At 33.8% G+C, this 19213-nt stretch overlaps 1 protein-coding gene across 1 annotated transcript; it reads left to right on the plus strand.

The window, feature by feature from the left end:
• Window positions 1–2398: 2398 nt before the first annotated feature.
• LOC135153174 (uncharacterized) lies at window positions 2399–12938 on the plus strand. The gene is made up of 6 exons (XM_064095380.1): window positions 2399–2752; window positions 3416–3568; window positions 4100–4324; window positions 5108–5221; window positions 6615–6711; window positions 7342–12938. Exons 2-6 carry the CDS (start codon window positions 3428–3430, stop codon window positions 7350–7352), a joined length of 588 nt encoding a protein of 195 aa, XP_063951450.1. The 5' UTR covers window positions 2399–2752; window positions 3416–3427; the 3' UTR covers window positions 7353–12938.
• The last annotated feature ends 6275 nt before the right edge of the window (window positions 12939–19213 follow it).

The raw sequence follows: 19213 nt of genomic DNA on the forward strand, positions 1-19213 counted from the left end.
ATCCACGGATGGTTACAATATTTGTAATAACAATTCAAAGATTAGATGTCAATCCAAATATTAGATGAAATTATGTAAATAATCGACTAGAAATACAGAGGACATATTAACAGATCTCAAATACTGAACATGTAGTCGAATATCGTGTTAACCCTATAAAAACAAATTTCACTATAGTACCAAGGAACATATATCTCCACTATACTACCAAGGAACATCAATATTATCAAAGAACTCATGATCACAAGACATCCTCATCATTCGGCCGAGTTGAAGTCATTGATGAACAACATTTCCATTACTTCAAGTTTTATGATGAGTTGCGTAAACTAACGCCATCATAGATCACAGTCAGATAAACTTGTAAACGCACCATATTTCCTTGCCCATACTGTTGAAGCCAAGCTCCGAGTTTACCGAGGCATGGAGGGCATATGGCCTGCAGGAAGGGGTCTAGTGGAATATAAATTTTATACAACATATATTAAAAATACATACAGCATTAAAATTGCAAAGAACTCGCTGTTCTTCATTGTTATTGGAGTAATTTAAATTGGTCTATAATTGGACATGTCGTCCCTTTCTCCCCGTCCTCTCTCTGTATACAGGGGTAACTCTTGAACGTTTCCATTCCACAGGTATTTTGCCAGAATCTATAGAAAGATTGAATGAGTGCATAAGATGAGAACATATGACTGAGGATGCTCTTTTCAGTAATAAAAGCAAATTTCACTTTACTACCAAGGAACATATATCTCCACTAAACTACCAAGGAACATCAATATTATCAAAGAACTCATGATCACAAGACATCCTCATCATTCGGCCGAGTTGAAGTCATTGATAAAGCCAAGCTCCGAGTTTATCTTGTTTTATCTTGTTTCGTATAAATTTCTCATCGACTTGTCAAGTTTGAATTGTGACTCTGACCGATTAAGCATCTTTCTTTGAACTGATGTATGATCAATCCAAGATACACAGTTGATACCAGCTGTCGAAAAAAAATTCATTGAATTTTTCTGCAAGAACTCCTTGATCGATTTCTTGTGTACCATTACCACTCCTAATAACATAAGTCTTCTTGTTTGAGAGTGTGAGTATTTTGAGAATTTTACATAGCTTCTTTGGATTATTCTTTTTTTGCATTATCTGTTCCTGATAGTAACTCTTAAGTCATCCTCAAATTATTCACAAAATTTCTCATACTTCTGAATTGTTTCCATGTATCTCTATTTCTAGTCTTTTCTGCCATTTCTTTCAATTGGTTTATTTCATCTATTTATTTTGCATTTTATACACGGTAAGCAATTCAGTTATACACGATAAAAACATTAACAATGAATAAAAAGCTGGTTTACTATTGGGCCCTGTTAATTAAAATACATGTACATACAAATTATAATGATAAATATATACAGTACATAATATACAAAATATACAAGAAATAAATCTTTAAAAATCCCAACCCTCTGTGCTTTCATCAGATTCATCAAAAACACACAGACACACACACTCCATCACATACTAGGGCACATTCTGCAGACTCGTTACGTGTAACGTATAATAATTAATTTAACATTTATGATGTTGTGGATAGCGTCCAAAATCATCTGTTACCCATGGGGTTTTGGCCGATCTTGCTCTCATAGAAACAATAGGAGCATGTTTGTCACACACCTTTGATAACAATTCTTTCCAAACTTGCCATGCGTCTTCAACATTAACACTTTGTAGAAAGGGTTCCTAATCAACCTCTTGCAGATCGCCAATAAAAGCATCTATGTCAAACTTTTTGAAAGACCGAATAGTAATCATTCTGTGAAGCAAAGTTGGTCTATAAAGTTTCCTCACTACATACACAAAGCTGTGGTCGCTTAACCCATTGGATACCACTCTACTTTCTTTGACATTTAGTGGGTTATTAGTTAACAAAATATTAAGAAGACTTTGGCTATTTCCAGTTATCTGGGTAAGAGATTCGATTACCTGTTAAAGGTTTGTTGGATACACAGTTGTTTTATAAACTGAGCCTTTCTAACATCAAGCGTATTGTAATTGAGATCTCCTAAGACATATACTTCTATTCTCATAGCCTGTGAGACTGTAGTCTCAATTAAGTCCTGATATTCAACATTGGATTGTGGGGGCTGATAAAAAATTCCTATCAAATTTGTGTTTTGCAGCTTGAGTTCAATCCATCTAGATTCAATATGTGAGCTCTCTAGGTCCACTCTTCGACATTAATTGAGCTCGTCAGCAATGACCATTGCTACGCCTCCCCCATACCTATTCCTATCTTTTCTCTCAATAACAAAACCATACAAATCAATGTGATTCCTTACCATTCTGAATATCACTTATTTTTTGTAAAGGCAGCTGGATCAGTTGTAAAGACAAAACCAAACCCCAAAATAGGATGCCATGAATGGTCATGGTGGTTTGGATCAGGAGAAAAGACATATTCTTTATCTTTTAATTCCAGGTGCATGATCACAAGACGTCGTCTTCATTTGGTAGAGCTGAAATTGTGGTTGAAGACCAGCATTTCAATTATTTCCAGCTATATGACGAGTTGCGTAAACTCACACCAAAGAGCTCACCATCAGATAATCTTGTAAATGCGCCATACTTTCTGGGCCATAATGGCAAGGCTGTGTTGAAACCAAGCTGCGAGTTAACTGAGGCTTGGCGAGCATGTGGGCTGCAGGGAGGGGTCTCTACGAGAAGCATCCGAAAGACAGTTGCCTCAGCGGTAAGTAAGATTCATCCTTGACACAGAGAATGAAAATAGGTGCGCTGTACATATACGTTTGCAATGAACGGCAGAATTGCCTGAACAAAATGCCATTTACACCACCACCCTTACCCCTCCCCCTCCACCAACTCTTATATTTTTTTTCTTTTGTTGCAGTTTATTTTTTGATGGAATATGTGACATGCATTTGATAAAACAGAATACTGCTAAAGCAATTCAATTTCAGCCATTGAGAGCAAATATAAGCATATTTATATATGAACCATGACGTGAAAAGAGTCAAATTGCAGTTCTCCTGTACACAAAATCACTTTTTGGAGTGATTTTTGGTCTGACATGTATGAATAAATAATTATCTAACTTTAGAACCATACCCCGGGCATCACAAATTTGATGGCAAAATTTGTAGGAAACTTGTAGGAAAAGTCATGAAAAATCGTGGCGAGAGCTTTGTGCCTTCCAGAGCACTTGGGCGAAATCTGCCAATTGGTGTGTCAAACCATGGTAGTCAAACCATCAAAGCAAGCTTTAATAAACTGCATTTGGAAGTAATGTATAAATGAGTACAGTATTGAAGGAAGGCTTGTAATGGGAAGTTTGAGGTGTACCAAGGCATTGTATGTGAAAGTTATTTCTCTCAATTTTGTTGTTATGTTGCAGGCACGGGATGAGATGTCTGCGGAGTGGCGCAAGAAGGTGGCAACCTTCATGTGTCATTCCGTAGAAACTGCCGAGCATTACTACACGGCAAGATTTAAGACTTCCCAAAACATCGAATGCCGCGATAAGGTGTGGAGTCTTCTTCTTGGACAGGTATGTATCCTTCATTATGCAATAATTATCAAATCACATGTGTTATTGCTACCCTAATATTACATGTTTTCACAATTTTTCTTTTTTCAGATGACTCTTGCTTTAAGAAACTTGCAACTGCCAAATAAAAAAAAAAAACATTAATTTCTTATCTAACCCTTAAATTTCATTTTACTTCTTAATCTTATCCAATCCCAGTAATATGTGCAATATTTTGCGCATTATTAGCACTGGACCAATGTGTTATAGATCATGTGGAACCTTTCTCGGTGGAGCTTACTCAAAGACAAAAGAACACAAATGAATTAACAACCTAACTACCAGTAGTTGATTTTGCTATTCGGTAATTGTACCAACTACAAATTCAATCAAACAATTTTATCCTCCATATGCCTCCATTGTACTATCAGTGAGCAAAGTACACATTCTTTTAATTGGGGTCAGTACATATTTTAACCTGCGTATATATTATGCTTCAGATTTGATATCTATTCATAAATTAAATCCTACATGTTTCCTTAAAATCAACAGCAGCCAGAAATGCAGGAGCAGACTGCTCCTGAACATCCTGTAGATGTCCATGTAGAGGTCCATGCTGGACCATCAACGAGTCAGACGACCGCCCTAAAAAGTGCAGGCATGAAGAAGAGGAAGGCCCAGGGAAATACACAAGCCAACATCCCCTCTGAGTCTGCTCCTGAGACCTGTGGCCATGAGGAAGGTCACGAGCTTTCTCAACAAAAGGAAGTAAAAAAGGTTTGTCACTAATGCTACATGAAGTTTATGTATTTCATATCAGTATGTTTTTTTTTAATAAGACCATGCCTTATGAAGTTTTTTTCTTTTTCTTTTTTAATTATTATTTTTTATTTAAGTAAGGTAACTCTCATAGAGAGTAAAATATAACATTTCAAATTATAAATTTCTTACTACATATAAATCAGTATTTGTAAAATTATGTTTAAACATAGCAAAGAAATCCTTGTTTTCTGTGTTTTTGTTGCTCTTAGATTATGAATACATCAATTTGACAAAAGACAAACTTGTTGGTTTTTGCAAATAAACTCTTTATTTGTAAATGATAAATTTATTTTGATATAAGTACAGAAATAAAACATGCATATATATATATATATATATTTGTATTAAAGAAATTGTATATGTCACTAATTCATTGAAAATATATTCATTCACTTAAAATATTATTTATGATACCCGATATATTTGAATATGCATATTACAGAGAATATCTGAAAATACATTATTCCAACATGTTGACTTTTGAGCAAAGCTCATTCTAGAGCTGCTAATATAAGGATCCATAATTATCAACTAAAATTAAATTCATAAGCATTTACTTTCTAACTTTCTCTGATATTAATTTGATGTCTCCAATTGCGATGAAATCACACCTTTGAGGAAAGAACATACTCATCTAATTGTTTCCCCTTCACAATTTTTGTTAAAGTTTTACATCAGTAATAAAATACTGAAAATAAAAGATTTATATTTTATTTTCTACTATGTTTGTACCTACAGCCAAGATCCCGCTTCGTACTAACATCAGTGGAGCTTGAGGACATGAAGAGGACAATCATGGCTGTCATGAATCGGACATGCTCAGTAGTCAAAAAACCAAAATTCAGGGATATAGTGAGTACAACATTAATTTATCAATACTCAAATGTTATTCACAATATTTCTAATAATTATCCTATATAGTGTGCAATGTGCGTATTCTCTCTAAACCAAATGCTACTTTATAAACTGGAATTGGTGCATGTTTTTTTTTCACAATGTTTTTTAAGTCACAATGGCATGAGAAATTATCACTTCAATGTATGTCTGTTGTGTTGAATACTTTAGCAGACTTGCATGGCTTGTGCAATCTAATTCAGTTTGATTTCACTTGTACGTTTGAAGTGTGATGTGATTTTGATAGCCCCCTCTAAAAGAAAAATGACAGATTTAAATCAGTTCCGGAGACTTGTGAATTAGGGAGAGAAAAAAACTGAACTCTTTGGAGTTTTTTGTATTATGTTTCAAAATCACAAAGTTCTAATAATCGCCTATTTATTTTTTCAATTCTTTTCCCTTTGAAATCGTATGTGAACTCAATAAGGTTAATGGTTACTTCTGTTGGATAGAAACTGAGTGAAAGATATATTATTTTCATGCCTTGAGCAGACCTGCCAACTAGTACTTCAGTAATTTCTATTTAAATAGGAGAAGAATAATGATTATCACTAGCAAACTACTGATTTCAGAAATTAGTGTCTGTGATATAATATACTACACTTCTGAGAATTACTGATTTTCATCCATCAAAGTACTGACAGGCTTTTACAAAATTTGGCAGCTGTACTTGAGCATGAAAAGGTAAAAATGAACAATTTGAAGTAACACACACAGACACCAAAAAACCAACATGAATTAAATAAATCAAGCCACCAATCATGCCGATTGGTAAATTAAGCACACACAGAATTAATAAAATACAGAGCCTGAAGTTTTTTGCAAAGTCAGGTTGCATTACAATACAATGACACAAGTGTGAGATTCCTTAGCCTTCTGGGTGGATGTAGACATATGATAATGTGAATATGAACATTCACAATTATTGTCACATCAAATTGTCAAGAAGTTAGCTCACAAAATGAATTTCTTTTACCCTAAAAGGCACAAATGAAGTGATGCCTGGTGATGCATTTTATTATTTTCACAGGGCTTGTGGTTCAAACCTTGTTGGTTCCAGGCTGTTATGAACACATTTGAAGATACATAGGTCAGACAGTATCTATAGATTTTGAGATATGCAACTCTATCAATATTTTACAGTGATTGTTCAAATGAAAACATTCATGGTAAAATTATTTTTTTTAATGTATTCTTCTTTTTACCTGTTCTCTTTTATTAAGTTTGGAAATGCACCTGACATTCCCCATTGTTGTGCAAAAACATTTGCACATTTCTGTACTTTCCTTTACTATTGACTAATTTGTTTATGCTGTTTTAATTTTGATTGTGTATCCCATTTTTTTGTCAGACCAACGAGGCTTATAAAATAATAATGCCTAGTACGAGAGATAAGATTACTAGTCAACAATTTTATGACAAGGCCAGAAACTTGGGTCTGCGAGAAGGTAAGCTAAATCTAATGGCATCACTGCTAGTATATATACATGTGTAAGTCTCTCTATTAGAAGATCCTTGTATGGATATTCCTTTCAACATTTTTTAGTGATATAAAGGCTCTATGACAGGCAAAGGATGTTGACTCCTATTAATGTGTACTAATTTTCAATCACTTATTATTTAAAGTGATAAAAAATATTTTAATTATTTTTAAATGACCTAAGCCCCCCCCCCAAAAAAAAGTACAGTATTGTGAACAGAGAACTCTTCCTGGCAACTGGATAGATAATAAAAATAGTGTTGCATGTTTTCATACAGTGGACCATTACATATTATATTTTAAGATATACATTTATACAACTTGAGATAGGAATGCTCAGTAGTTTTGTAACTTGCAAGGAAGATTATGAATAAGAAGATATGTTGAATGAAAGGTCAAAGTCAAAGGAATAAGATATTGTTCCCACATGTAGTAAATGTTGACTTCTGAGCAATATTTGGAAACCCCCTAATAAGTTTAATTCCTTCTTGATCAATTCTGTCTAAGTTAAAAGAGGTAAAAGTTAATCAAACTTACTTGAAAATAGAAATAATATATTCAAAATTGATGATAAGCACTTTGAATTTGTCTTTTACAGAGATCTGGTGAAATGTGACAAGATCTGCCGCAAGTGTTGGAAGTCAATGAGCCCACATCAAGCATTACGTCTTACCCCCGTTTGGGAACGGACCGCAGATCAGATTGCAAACTGCGGTATTTTACCCCATTTTGCATTTGAAAATCTAAAACATAATTTCCAAGCCCTGGGGGTCTTTTCATAAAGCTGTTCGTAAGTTAAGAGCGACTTTAACAACGACTGGTGATTATCGCTAATGGTTTGTACCATTTACCGCAAGACATGATCACTAATCGCTCTTAACTTACGAACAGCTTTATGAAACATCCGCCTGATCAACCCCGCTTGGCCAGGTAATCCCCACAGGCCAGATTATGAGCGTTGAGCCAAGAACGAAATGATAAACAACAGCTGTGCTATTACGTAAGTCTTCTCTGCCTGTAGAAGGACCTTCGGAATTAAATAATTGTATTCGATATTTAATCACGTTTTCAAAGGCATATTGTATTCAGAAAGTTAATGCTAGCCCATTTTCAATTTCGAACGAAGAAAATCAACCTTGAAATAAGGAAAGTAAGTGAATAAAAAATGGCGACATGTTTTCCAGGACCGCACTCGGGCTGTTGTGTTATCTTCGGACCGAGGTAAAGAAATAGGTGTTTTGATACTTACATTGCATGCTTTGGGCAGTAGGGTTTTCGTACTTGAAGAGAATTCATTGAGAAAATCCGGGGTATAGTGTTATCAAAAGGAGGTTTTTCGTCATGAGTTTGAGAACATTGAGGCCCGAATTTTCAAAGGTGGTTTTGAAAACCCACGGTTGAGTCCATGGTTTATGCAGATTTCCTGTTTAAATTACGCTTAATTTAGCGCGTATTGGGCGTGTGTATAAAAAATGTTCAATGCTGATGCGCGCATTTGTCACAATGCGCCAAATTGACGCCTGTTACCATGGTTAGATACGCTATTTTATTCATAAGTCCACTGTTTGAAGAGTGGACTCATGAATAAAATAGCGTATCTAACCATGGTAACAGGCGTCAATTTGGCGCATTGTGACAAATGCGCGCATCAGCATTGAACATTTTTTATACACACGCCCAATACGCGCTAAATTAAGCATAATTTAAACAGGAAATCTGCATAAACCATGGACTCAACCGTGGGTTTTCAAAACCACCCTTGTGAATTCGGGCCTGAAGGTTACCGCCCTATAGAAGTATACTTAGTGTTTTGTACATAAAAACCTTTGATTATTGCAGTTCCTCTGATTGTTTTATTTCACAAACAAGTTATTTGGATTGTGATTGCATCTGATTGATTTCAAATAGAAGATTTCCATTTCTGCATATTGCATTAATGAGTCACTGAGCATGAATGGTTAAATCCAAGCAAAATATTAATTTTCCCATATCCAAGATGATGATTAAATCATTGGGATGCCTTTATTTTGGTTTAGCTAGAGGTAAGGTTACCAGATTATTATTAGATACCAGTGGAACCTATTACATGTAAAGCCAGAGGTGTCAAGGAATGATATGATCGTGTACTCTTATATTTGCTATTTTTCAGTTCTTTGAATACACGCTCGTATTTTCTGATGCTTAGAAGAAAAGTATACAATGCAAGGTATTATACCCATGAAAATGAGCATTTGATATACAGGTCAATTAAATGGACACCTTAAAATATTATGTGGCCATGCGTTTTGAGTGAGGCCCATTTCCATTACAACTCGAATTTTCCTCCAAAATCGCACTGTTTCATAAAATTGCATTTGTTTTCTTATGTATGACATCCTATACCCATAAAAGTATATATATACTTGAAAGGAAATTATCTGAGGAATTCAAAAATGCAATCAGAAAAGGCATACGGTAATGACATAAAAAGTTTTAGGTTAAAATATGTGGAAAACTGTGAAAAAAAAATACTTCCCAATAAATCTGAGAATCAGATAAACTCTACACCCTATAGGGAAATAACATGCATATTTCAACTCTTTAGAGTGAGACCTTTCCAGTGATATATAACTTGTTAGGGATAACTCTACCAAAATAATTGGGCACGATCATCTGTATCAATGTGTATCAATGCTTGATTTACCCCTAAAATATTATGTAGTCTTGCCTTTAGTTGCATAAATACACTTGCAAACACTAAGCAGTATATTATAATATATTTACTGTGGTTATTATGATATTATGAATAAAAAATGATTTCATTTGACTCAAATCGTGGGATTTGTCACCTCTTGGCTCAAAGACCAATGGACCACAGGTTGACAAACTGAGAGTCAAGTTTAACATATAAATACAGAAAAAATGTGAATGCACAATGAAAAGTTCTTATTACTGCTTTAGCTTATTCAAACTTAGTGTGAACATAAACAACTAACATGTTATAAATAAATCTATACGCCTGGTAAAAATACTTTATGTTATTCTATAGTGTTATATTTTAAATATATCCTCTTAACATTCTGCAGGACATGGTCTCTTGGTACTGGGTCAATTGAATGTCAATGCACAAAACACATTGTATGGGTACAATTGCCTCTGTTTAGTGTGATCTTGTACCAGTTTCATTCTCAAGTAGTTTGTTTGATAATTTGGAATAATATTTTCTGAACACTTTTGTGCCAGCCAAATATGTTTAATATACTGTTTCACAGACACAGTGTGATGTATCATTAAGAAAAAAGGTAAATAGCATCAGATGAGGGCTTTATTGCTACAAACAAGTTTTCATTGATTAAAATTGCATTAAAAGGTGTGTTTGCTTTCTGTTATGTTGTTTGATAATTTGGAATAATATTTTCTGAACACTTTTGTGCCAGCCAAATATGTTTAATATACTGTTTCACAGACACAGTGTGATGTATCATTAAGAAAAAAGGTAAATAGCATCAGATGAGGGCTTTATTGCTACAAACAAGTTTTCATTGATTAAAATTGCATTAAAAGGTGTGTTTGCTTTCTGTTATGTTACCGGAATAATCTGAAGATTCTGACACATCAAAGTTATCACTGTCAGTCTACGCTGTCAAAATTAAAACCATGAGGTCATAATTAACAATTGATTGATTTATCTCTGAAGTCTTTATTAGTTTGTGCTTTCTTTTTGAAATTTTTGCAGCTTCTAAATTTTATTGAAGGTGTAACCCACAACTATATTTTTCTCCTCATTTCCTATACATCAGTCACAATTTCAATTGTGTTAATTTCATGATTTACATCAATTAATTATAGTAATTAGCTTGATTACGTATCCTTTAAACTTAAAAGTTCAAATTTGACCCACTTATGATTGAAGAATAAGCCAGTGAGCTAATAATATATAGCTCTTACAATATTAAGATTCAACCTTAAAGGGTGCATGCCTGCTCCATGTCTCTGTAGAAATGTGAGTTCTAGTGAACTCCTATATGAAAGGCCATTAATTGTACTGTCTGATTTTTAAATAGTTATTAATAAAAGACCCATCTGCTAGATGTTAACAGATTCTGATTCAGTGCTTGTCCCTCTGACTGTGTGACCTCCCTATCGAACCCACTTGTCCTAACCAGTGATGACACGACATTTGCTTCTGTGACACTTGCTCTGGGCTTTTTTTAGTCTAAGATAAAGGGTTAGGGTTACAATAGGGTTTTATGTTGGGCATAGTGTTAAATCCAGGGTTGAAGTTAGTTATTTGGTTAGTGTGAGGAATTTAAAGCGGAGCAATTGTCGCCAGAGTAAATGTCATGGAACCATCGTAATCGGCCCCATTTCCACACAAGCAGTACACATCTCCCCTCCCTCCCCCATACATTATAAATGTAAATATTCTGGGAACTTGTGATGCAAATGTCACATTTCGCATCTCTTGCAGGCATGTTTGTGTGTGTGTGTGTTTTTCATGTGTGTGTGCATATTTGTTCTTAAGCTAAGGCCCGTATCACAGTGGTTAACGATTGATCCCTAATTTCAAAGAAACAATTCTGATTGATTTGATTTAGCAATTAATCGCTAACATTTGTGTTACAGCGCCCAGGTCTAATAATGGAATAGGGATAATTAAAGTTGCCTTAAAGAGAAAGATAATCAGATGTCCAGTTTTTTTATCGCTTGTTTTAAGAAAAAAAATCCTATTGACTAAAAACTTTCTGTAGATTAACCATGTAACATGAAAACTTTCAAATCGTCATAAAGTCTACATCTCTTGTTTTAAAACATTTGTGAAATGATGGGCATTTCTGACTTTCAGTTGACAATTACGTCACTTTGGTGTGTAATTGAGATTGTTGTATGTTTGTGTGTTTAGGGGTCTTAGGGTATGTTTACACATGTGTTGATGCATACATGTTACTTCATGGCCGAATATTCCCGGGGGGATGGGGTATGTGTTTTTGATACATCCGCGTCCCTTACCTCATAAAAGTCACCTAACGAGGATTTTAGCAAGGGATAATTTTACACCCTATTCAGAGCGGCAAACTCTAAATCACACATTTTCACACCCTTAAAGAGGATTTCTAATCTAGTAATTTTTGGGGTATTCATTTTTATGGCATTTACAGCTTCCCAAAAGCCGACCCCAAAAGAAAAAAAAAGAAAAAAAGGCCAAATAAAAATAATTGAGAAAAGGAACCTCTTTATATTCCTTAAAGTGTAAAAAATAACCAGGATAAAATAAAATCTTTGAAAAGATGAAAGTTTTGAAACAATTTTCTTTGACTAGGTCTGGAATCAAACAGAAATTTGGCAAGGGGCGATTTTCCCCACTCAGGCAAAATTTTCCCGCATTCCAATCTCCCTCGCTATTTTATATCCTTTTCGTCAATGACACACCCCCTCCCCTCCCAGGGTGAATATTTAAATGAAATACTGCACACATTCATTAAAAATACAAAAAGAAACATACTATAGGGTAAATGTTTAATCCGGAGTATTAATCAAACAAAATGTACTTTAATGAACCCAACTAAAATTGTGTCCCATACTTCCATTCACAGTCGAAAATCTGGCACACACTTCCGTCCAAATGGTTTAACCATGGGGGCGCCCTTGTTCCCATTTTACATCCTTCAAAACTATCATCCAAACAAGGCATTTGGGGGAGAATTTGATCGAAATTTGTCATTAATTTCATAATATAGATTCTAAAGATGGAATTCAAATCATTTTATGACGAATTTTGTTTAACATTTGTCCACAAACTTAATCTGAAAAGGTGGCCCACACTTCCCTACCCATAGTTTTCGTGTACTTCAGTAAGCAAAAACCACAAAAAACAAAAAAATATTGCGACAAATTTAGAGAGTTTCAGAAACAAGTAGCGCTGATTCTGGAAGATATTTGATATATCTACCCCTTCCAACTAAATTCTCAACCCTCTAATATTAATTTTCGTTTTCTGAATGGGTTGAAATTTGTAAAATGTGGCCCACACTCCCTAAAATGTAATTTCAGGATTTTCCGTTTTTCTCATTAAAATTACGGTTTGGGTAGAAAAAAAGAATGTAGTATTCAAGAGTAATGTATAAATTATCTGTTGAGCATTTTTTGAATTTTTCAAATCGAACAGAAAATAAAAATTGAAATCCAATTTGTAAGGCTGAATTACCATTATCCGTTATTCTCTCTTTTCAATACTATATGGGGCAGGTCTTGTTAACGTCTTTCATATATAAGGGGAAAGTTTCTCAAACTGACGAAAAGAGGAGTAGCGAATTGGAATTCCGTGGAAGAATTAAGAATTTCAGTATTTGAGGCGATAAAGCATCAAATTTTGTTCAAAAATATAAAATTTCAAAGTTATACTGTGCAAAACAAACGAGTAATTTGCAATACCCACACTTCCACCCCGTGTACAAAACAAATGGGCGGATATAACGCGCGAGAATGGGAAGTTTTTCATGAGATTGTTATCATTTCTCAAAGTTAGCGTGTCCCATACTTCTTTTGCCAGAGGGGGAGAGAGGGAGGGAGAGAGAGAGAAATAGAAGGGAAAGAGAGACATTTATTTCTAATCTCATTATAGAATATGATTACCTATTTTGGAAGCAATGAAGCATCAAGCATGTCATACTATGGTCTGGTAAGCACATGATAAAAAGGTCACCCACTTATTCATGTTTTGATGAATTACACAGGTCAAAGCAAGGAAAATGACTTTTGATCTATACTGCATGATCATATTACGGTGTTGAACACCGTGTTGGTGTCGAAGCAAAAACAAACATCAGTCACGGTGTTGAACATCGGTGTTGGTGTCAAAGCAAAAACAAACATCAGTCACAGCTTGGTGTCTAAGCAAAAACAAACATCAGTCACGGTGTTGGTGTCGAAGCAAAAACAAACATCAGTCACGGTGTTGAACACCGGTGTTGGTGTCAAAGCAAAAACAAAGATCAGTCACAGCTTGGTGTCAAAGCAAAAACAAACATCAATCACGGTGTTCAACACCGGTGTTGGAGTCGAAGCAAAAACAAACATCAGTCACGGTGTTCCAACACCGGTTTGGTGTCGAAGCATAAACAAACATCAGTCACAACAGTAACACTGGAACTCATAAAAACTCTGTTGGCATTTGGTCAAAATATCTATATTGAGATTTTCGCTGAAAAATGGAAGTACGATAACTACTCAGTGCCAAGTGTTTTTTTTTTAATAACAGACTCGTTAACACCAATGCCGGCCCAGTTTGGTGCATGCCTGTGCTTGTTTAATCATGTACTTGGGAAGAGTTTGCCTATTTAGATGTGGGTATGAGTATTATAAGAAAGCAGAAAGTGCAACTTTATATTCCTTGGTGCAGCACACTTTCACCAAAAATATACAATTCAACACACTTTCTTTTTGTGGATACATCGGAGACCGTTTCATCAACATTTGTCGTCTGACAACTGTGCTTGATTATGATTGGCTGAGTAGCACTGGTCTGACTGTTACTATAGTAACAAGATGATTCACTTTTCAGTCCACTGGACAGCACCACTTTTGTAATGAATATTTATATGATTAATTTGGAGCTAAATGATTCGGCATTAAGAGCAATGCTTCACTACCACATGTTTTGATTCAAAAAAATCTGATGATGTAGATGACAAAAAAGTCATTTATATATAAAAATATCAAATGTTTTACGACATAAATCTTCATGTACTTTATCAGTAGAATTGTATTCATTACAGGTGTGTTGGATTTCATTCATTGCACTGAGTCATACTCTAATTAAATTTATAAATTAATAAAGCCTAGACATTTTTGATTTACAATTATTTTTGTATTGATAAAAGGTCAGATAGAGATAGGAAGGATTTGCGGCACTGCAATCTGTCCACATCGATTGAGAATATTTATTTAGAGATTTGATGTAAGTTGAGTTAAGAAGGAGGTCCTGGAATAACTACTTGATGAAAGAAGCAAAAGGTCAGACAGCCTTCCAAATCTTTAATATGAACAAAATTGAACAGCTGTCTCAACAGAAGAGTACTCAGAAAGAGCTACCTGCTTCAAGCCAACAAGTCTTCATTCCTTCGAAGTGAATTTATTCTAGCTCGGGAGATAGAAAAGAAAAACAAAGCTTTTGGGGTATGTCACTGCCCAGCGTGGTACATTAAATCCTGCTGTATCCACAAAAATCTTGGTCAGACCTCTGGCTCTGGGGTTACTATTTTTCAGTCACTTTGATGTTCCATCCTTTTAAAGGTCAAGTCCATCCCAATGAAAAGTTGACTTGAATAAAAAGAAAAAAAATCAAACAAGCATAACACTGAAAATTTCATCAAAATCGGGTGTAAAATAAAGTTATGAAATTTTAAAGTTTCGCTTATTTTTCACAAAACAGTTATATGCACAACTCAGTGATATGCAAATGAGGGAGTCGATGATATCCCTCACTATTTCTTTTGTTTTTTATTGTTTGAATTATACAATATTTCAATTTTTACAGATTCAGCAATAAGCACCCTTTTGTTTAAACCAAATTTTTTTACAAAAATAATAGTTACACATGATCACAGAGAAATAAAACTTCATTTCATATGACAATGAGGAGAAAATTAGAATATTTCATATTCCGTGTAATGAAATACAACATAAATAGTGAGTTGATGATGTCATCAGTCTCCTAATTTGCATACTGACCAAGATGTGAATATAAGTATTTTATGAAATAAAGCAAAACTTTAAAATGTCATAACTTTATTATTTTAAATCTGATTTTGATGAAATCTTCAGTGTCATGGTTGTTTGATTTTTCTCTTTTTATTTAAACCAACTTTATGTTAGGGTAGACTTTAAAGACTGTTCCCTTGCAGTCAAATTTTTGACAACATGCTCATTCATACCTAATGTCCCTGGAAGACATCATCTTGCAATTGATGATCGATCTTTAAAATGCAGAAAAATATAAGCGAGAGCTTTGTTAACAATTTTATCATTTTTTAAACAATAATATGCAGGCACCTTAATGAAACATAGTCTTTACTGAAAGCAATGAGAATGAGACTTTCATTTCAGTCTCGTCATGACCTATTTATCGGACAGTAAGGTGTTAAATTCACACACATCAATCAATGCAGATTCTCATTTTCTTGCTTCTAAGAAATGGATTATTACAAAATACCAAGGACATTTCCCATTCCTAGATTATTTCATTTCATTTCTATGAAATTTCACAGAAATATAGTCCTAGTGAACTGTTTGGTTAGTCTCGAGCATTAAAAGGATTTGATATGGAGCAAGCTGTCAATCTAATCCGCATCTACCACGCTCAATTTCATCTTCAATTATGTTTGGCAATGATGATTATGATGGGTCTACCAACCTGCCTGTCTGCTGATGAGCCAGCCAAACTCAACATTAACCATGGCATACAAATGATCTTCGAACAGGTTGCAGGGTCATAACCTTGTCAACTGGTACACTCTTTGATTTCAATGACTTAAAATAAATCTGGATTGGCTGTGAATAATAACATTGGATTTAGACTTAAATCTTGTGGATTTTAAAGGTAAAAGAAAGTAGTAGCGGTAAAAAATTATTTCATGAGAAAGTCTTTAACATCAATGTAAATTGCCACCATATTATCATAGATCTAGATCTGGTACATTGAAATAAACTTATCTTTTAGAAATCATGAAATCTTAGCTGAGAACCGATAATTCTGGTGATCCCTAATACAAATAGGCATAAGTGGGACAGTGCATAAATATTGCTTGGAAAAATATACATTTTATGGAATTCTGTGCTTATTTTGCTCATTTCTCAGGAATTACATATTTTTTTCCAGAGCCATTTGTCACATATTTTTCATTTGTACATACAAACACTTGGGTGGTCATTTTATTGGATTCTGTTTGAAGCATTTTGAGATCGTTAACACAACTGGTATTTATCTTTAATTCAAACCGAATAGATTCCACTTTTTGGCTGGTCACTATTCAAAGCTGATGTGGGTTTCAAATTTAAATTCTTGACATTTAAGCATACTTAATATGAAAGGGGATGTCACCCCTGACAAAAAGTTTGTCTAAGGACAAGTCCACCCCAACAAAAAGATGATTTGAATAAAAAGAGAAAAATCCAACAAGCATCACACTGAAAATTTCAGCAAAATTGGATGTAAAATAAGAAAGTTATGGCATTTTTAAATTTCACTTACTTTCACAAAACAGTTATATGCACATCCTGGTCAGTATGAAAAAGAGGAAACTGATGACGTCATCCACTCACTATTTCTTTTGTATTTTATTATATGAAATATGAAATATTTTCATTTTCCCCTCATTGTCAAGTTAAACGATTATTAATTCCTCCCTAAACATGTGGAATTAGCATTGTTTAATACTATATATGGTTCAGTCAAGTTTGTCCTTATTGTCAAATCTGTAACAAATGAAATATTGTAAAATTCAAACAATAAAAAACAAAAGAAATAGTGAGTATGGGACATCATCGACTGTCTCATTTGCATGTCACTGAAATGTGCATATTACTGTTTTTTGAAAAATAAGCAAAACTTTGAAATATCATAACCTTATTTTACATTCGATTTTGATGAAATTTTCAGTGTTATGCTTATTTGATTTCTCTCTTTATTCAAATCAATGTTTTCTGGGGTGGACTTGACCTTTAAAAAAACAGCAGAAACATAATCAAAAATATAAGTGAAGGTTTGATTATGAGGAAAATCCACAAAAGATTAAAAAAGTTATTACAAGTTAATTTTTTTATTTGTGATGTCATATGCGAGCAGCTTTCTATGTATTGTGAATTTAAAAAATCATTGAAATACCACTATCTCAAAAAATTGTAAATGGTTTTAATAGTAGACAAATTATTTCAAACCTGCTCCTGAAAGAAACAAAATATTGATAGTTATTATTTGAAAATTGCTGTTTAAATAAAAAAACAACAACTTTGGTTGATTTTGTTTAAGCTCTTAAACAAAAATGATTAAGTTCATAAAGTAGGCCTAGGTCTAAAGGTGATAAAGCTAGTTTAAATCTATTGCTAAATATCCCTGGGATATAGCCACTCTCACAAACATCGTTTCATGTTTTCACTTATTAGAAATATACAATTTTTGACGTTGAGATCAAGTTTTTGAAAACCAAGTAAAAGTGTTTTACTTGGTTTACGATAATCTATTTCATTTTATCTGAAAATGAATAAAAATTAATGGAATAATCTTTAGATTTGCCAAAACCTAAAATTCTTTGAAACTTTGTTTATATAGTGATACATAACGTTTTTACTTGTAATGTTGCTTACAAATGTCATAAATATGAAGCGGTCATATTCAAGGGTTGATTACATGTGTCCCTGCCACATGGCATCTCTGAACAAATCTAATTAATAATCACAAAACATCTAGGCAATAATAGATCTTCTTAATATCCCAAATCATCCATAATTTTCTTGAACTTTATCACAGAAAGCAAAATACCAACAAAGAAGCCATTTTAATTATTATTAATTTAGGATTTCATTTCACTTTTGAATTCATAAATCATGGTCAACAACTTTTCCATGGCTTGCCTTGATTAAAAATAACAAGCACGTGATAGGAATTTGTAAATATACTAGCTGAATATTTTTGTAGACATTTACAATGCAAATTCAAAGAGAGAAAGCATCTGAATAATTCACAAGGCTTCAAATTTATACGACACAAATCAGAAACAATTAATTTTCTAAAGATAGACTGAAAATTCTGAAATGTCCTTGTTCCGAAATTTTTTATTCTGTAAGACTGTGACATGAATTTATAAATGTAAATGTTCAATACCCTTTTTTACAAGTTCATACCGAGAGCACCAAAATCAGAATTCTGACTGGAGGCAGTGCATTCGAGATGCTCTGAAGTCTTCTAATTCACCTTCAAATGTCACAAATCGGAAACGGTGACTTTTCTGTGGATATATCAAAATGTCCCTGCAGTTATGTTAGTCTGTGCGTGATGATTGATTAGAATATATGCAATGGTATTACAGAGGTATTGTTCAACGGGTGGAGGTGACGTCAATCTATTGCATTTACAACCTTGATGATGAAGTTCATTGAGATTGGAATAGTAAACTGCTTGTACTTTATTCATAGTGTTCCCATCAAGTTGATTTGAATTTTCAATTGGGGCATATATAAGAGAATTAGCAAGAGAGAAATTTGAAATTGTTATTATTTATTACGATTAAGTGAGGAGCTTCTTTATCTTCAAACATATGGATGTAGAAATATCAGACATTTCATAAAAAAATAAAAATAGTGAGTGTGCGACATCATAAGCTCACTCATTTGCATAATGACGATGATGTGCAAATCCTTACTTTGTGAAAATAACCCTTTCATGGGGTGAACTAAGACCTTTAAGAACCACCAAGACATTTGGAGTTCATATCCCC

The sequence above is a fragment of the Lytechinus pictus genome, chromosome 2 (assembly GCF_037042905.1).
Source record: "Lytechinus pictus isolate F3 Inbred chromosome 2, Lp3.0, whole genome shotgun sequence".
NCBI classification, from domain to species: domain Eukaryota; kingdom Metazoa; phylum Echinodermata; class Echinoidea; order Temnopleuroida; family Toxopneustidae; genus Lytechinus; species Lytechinus pictus.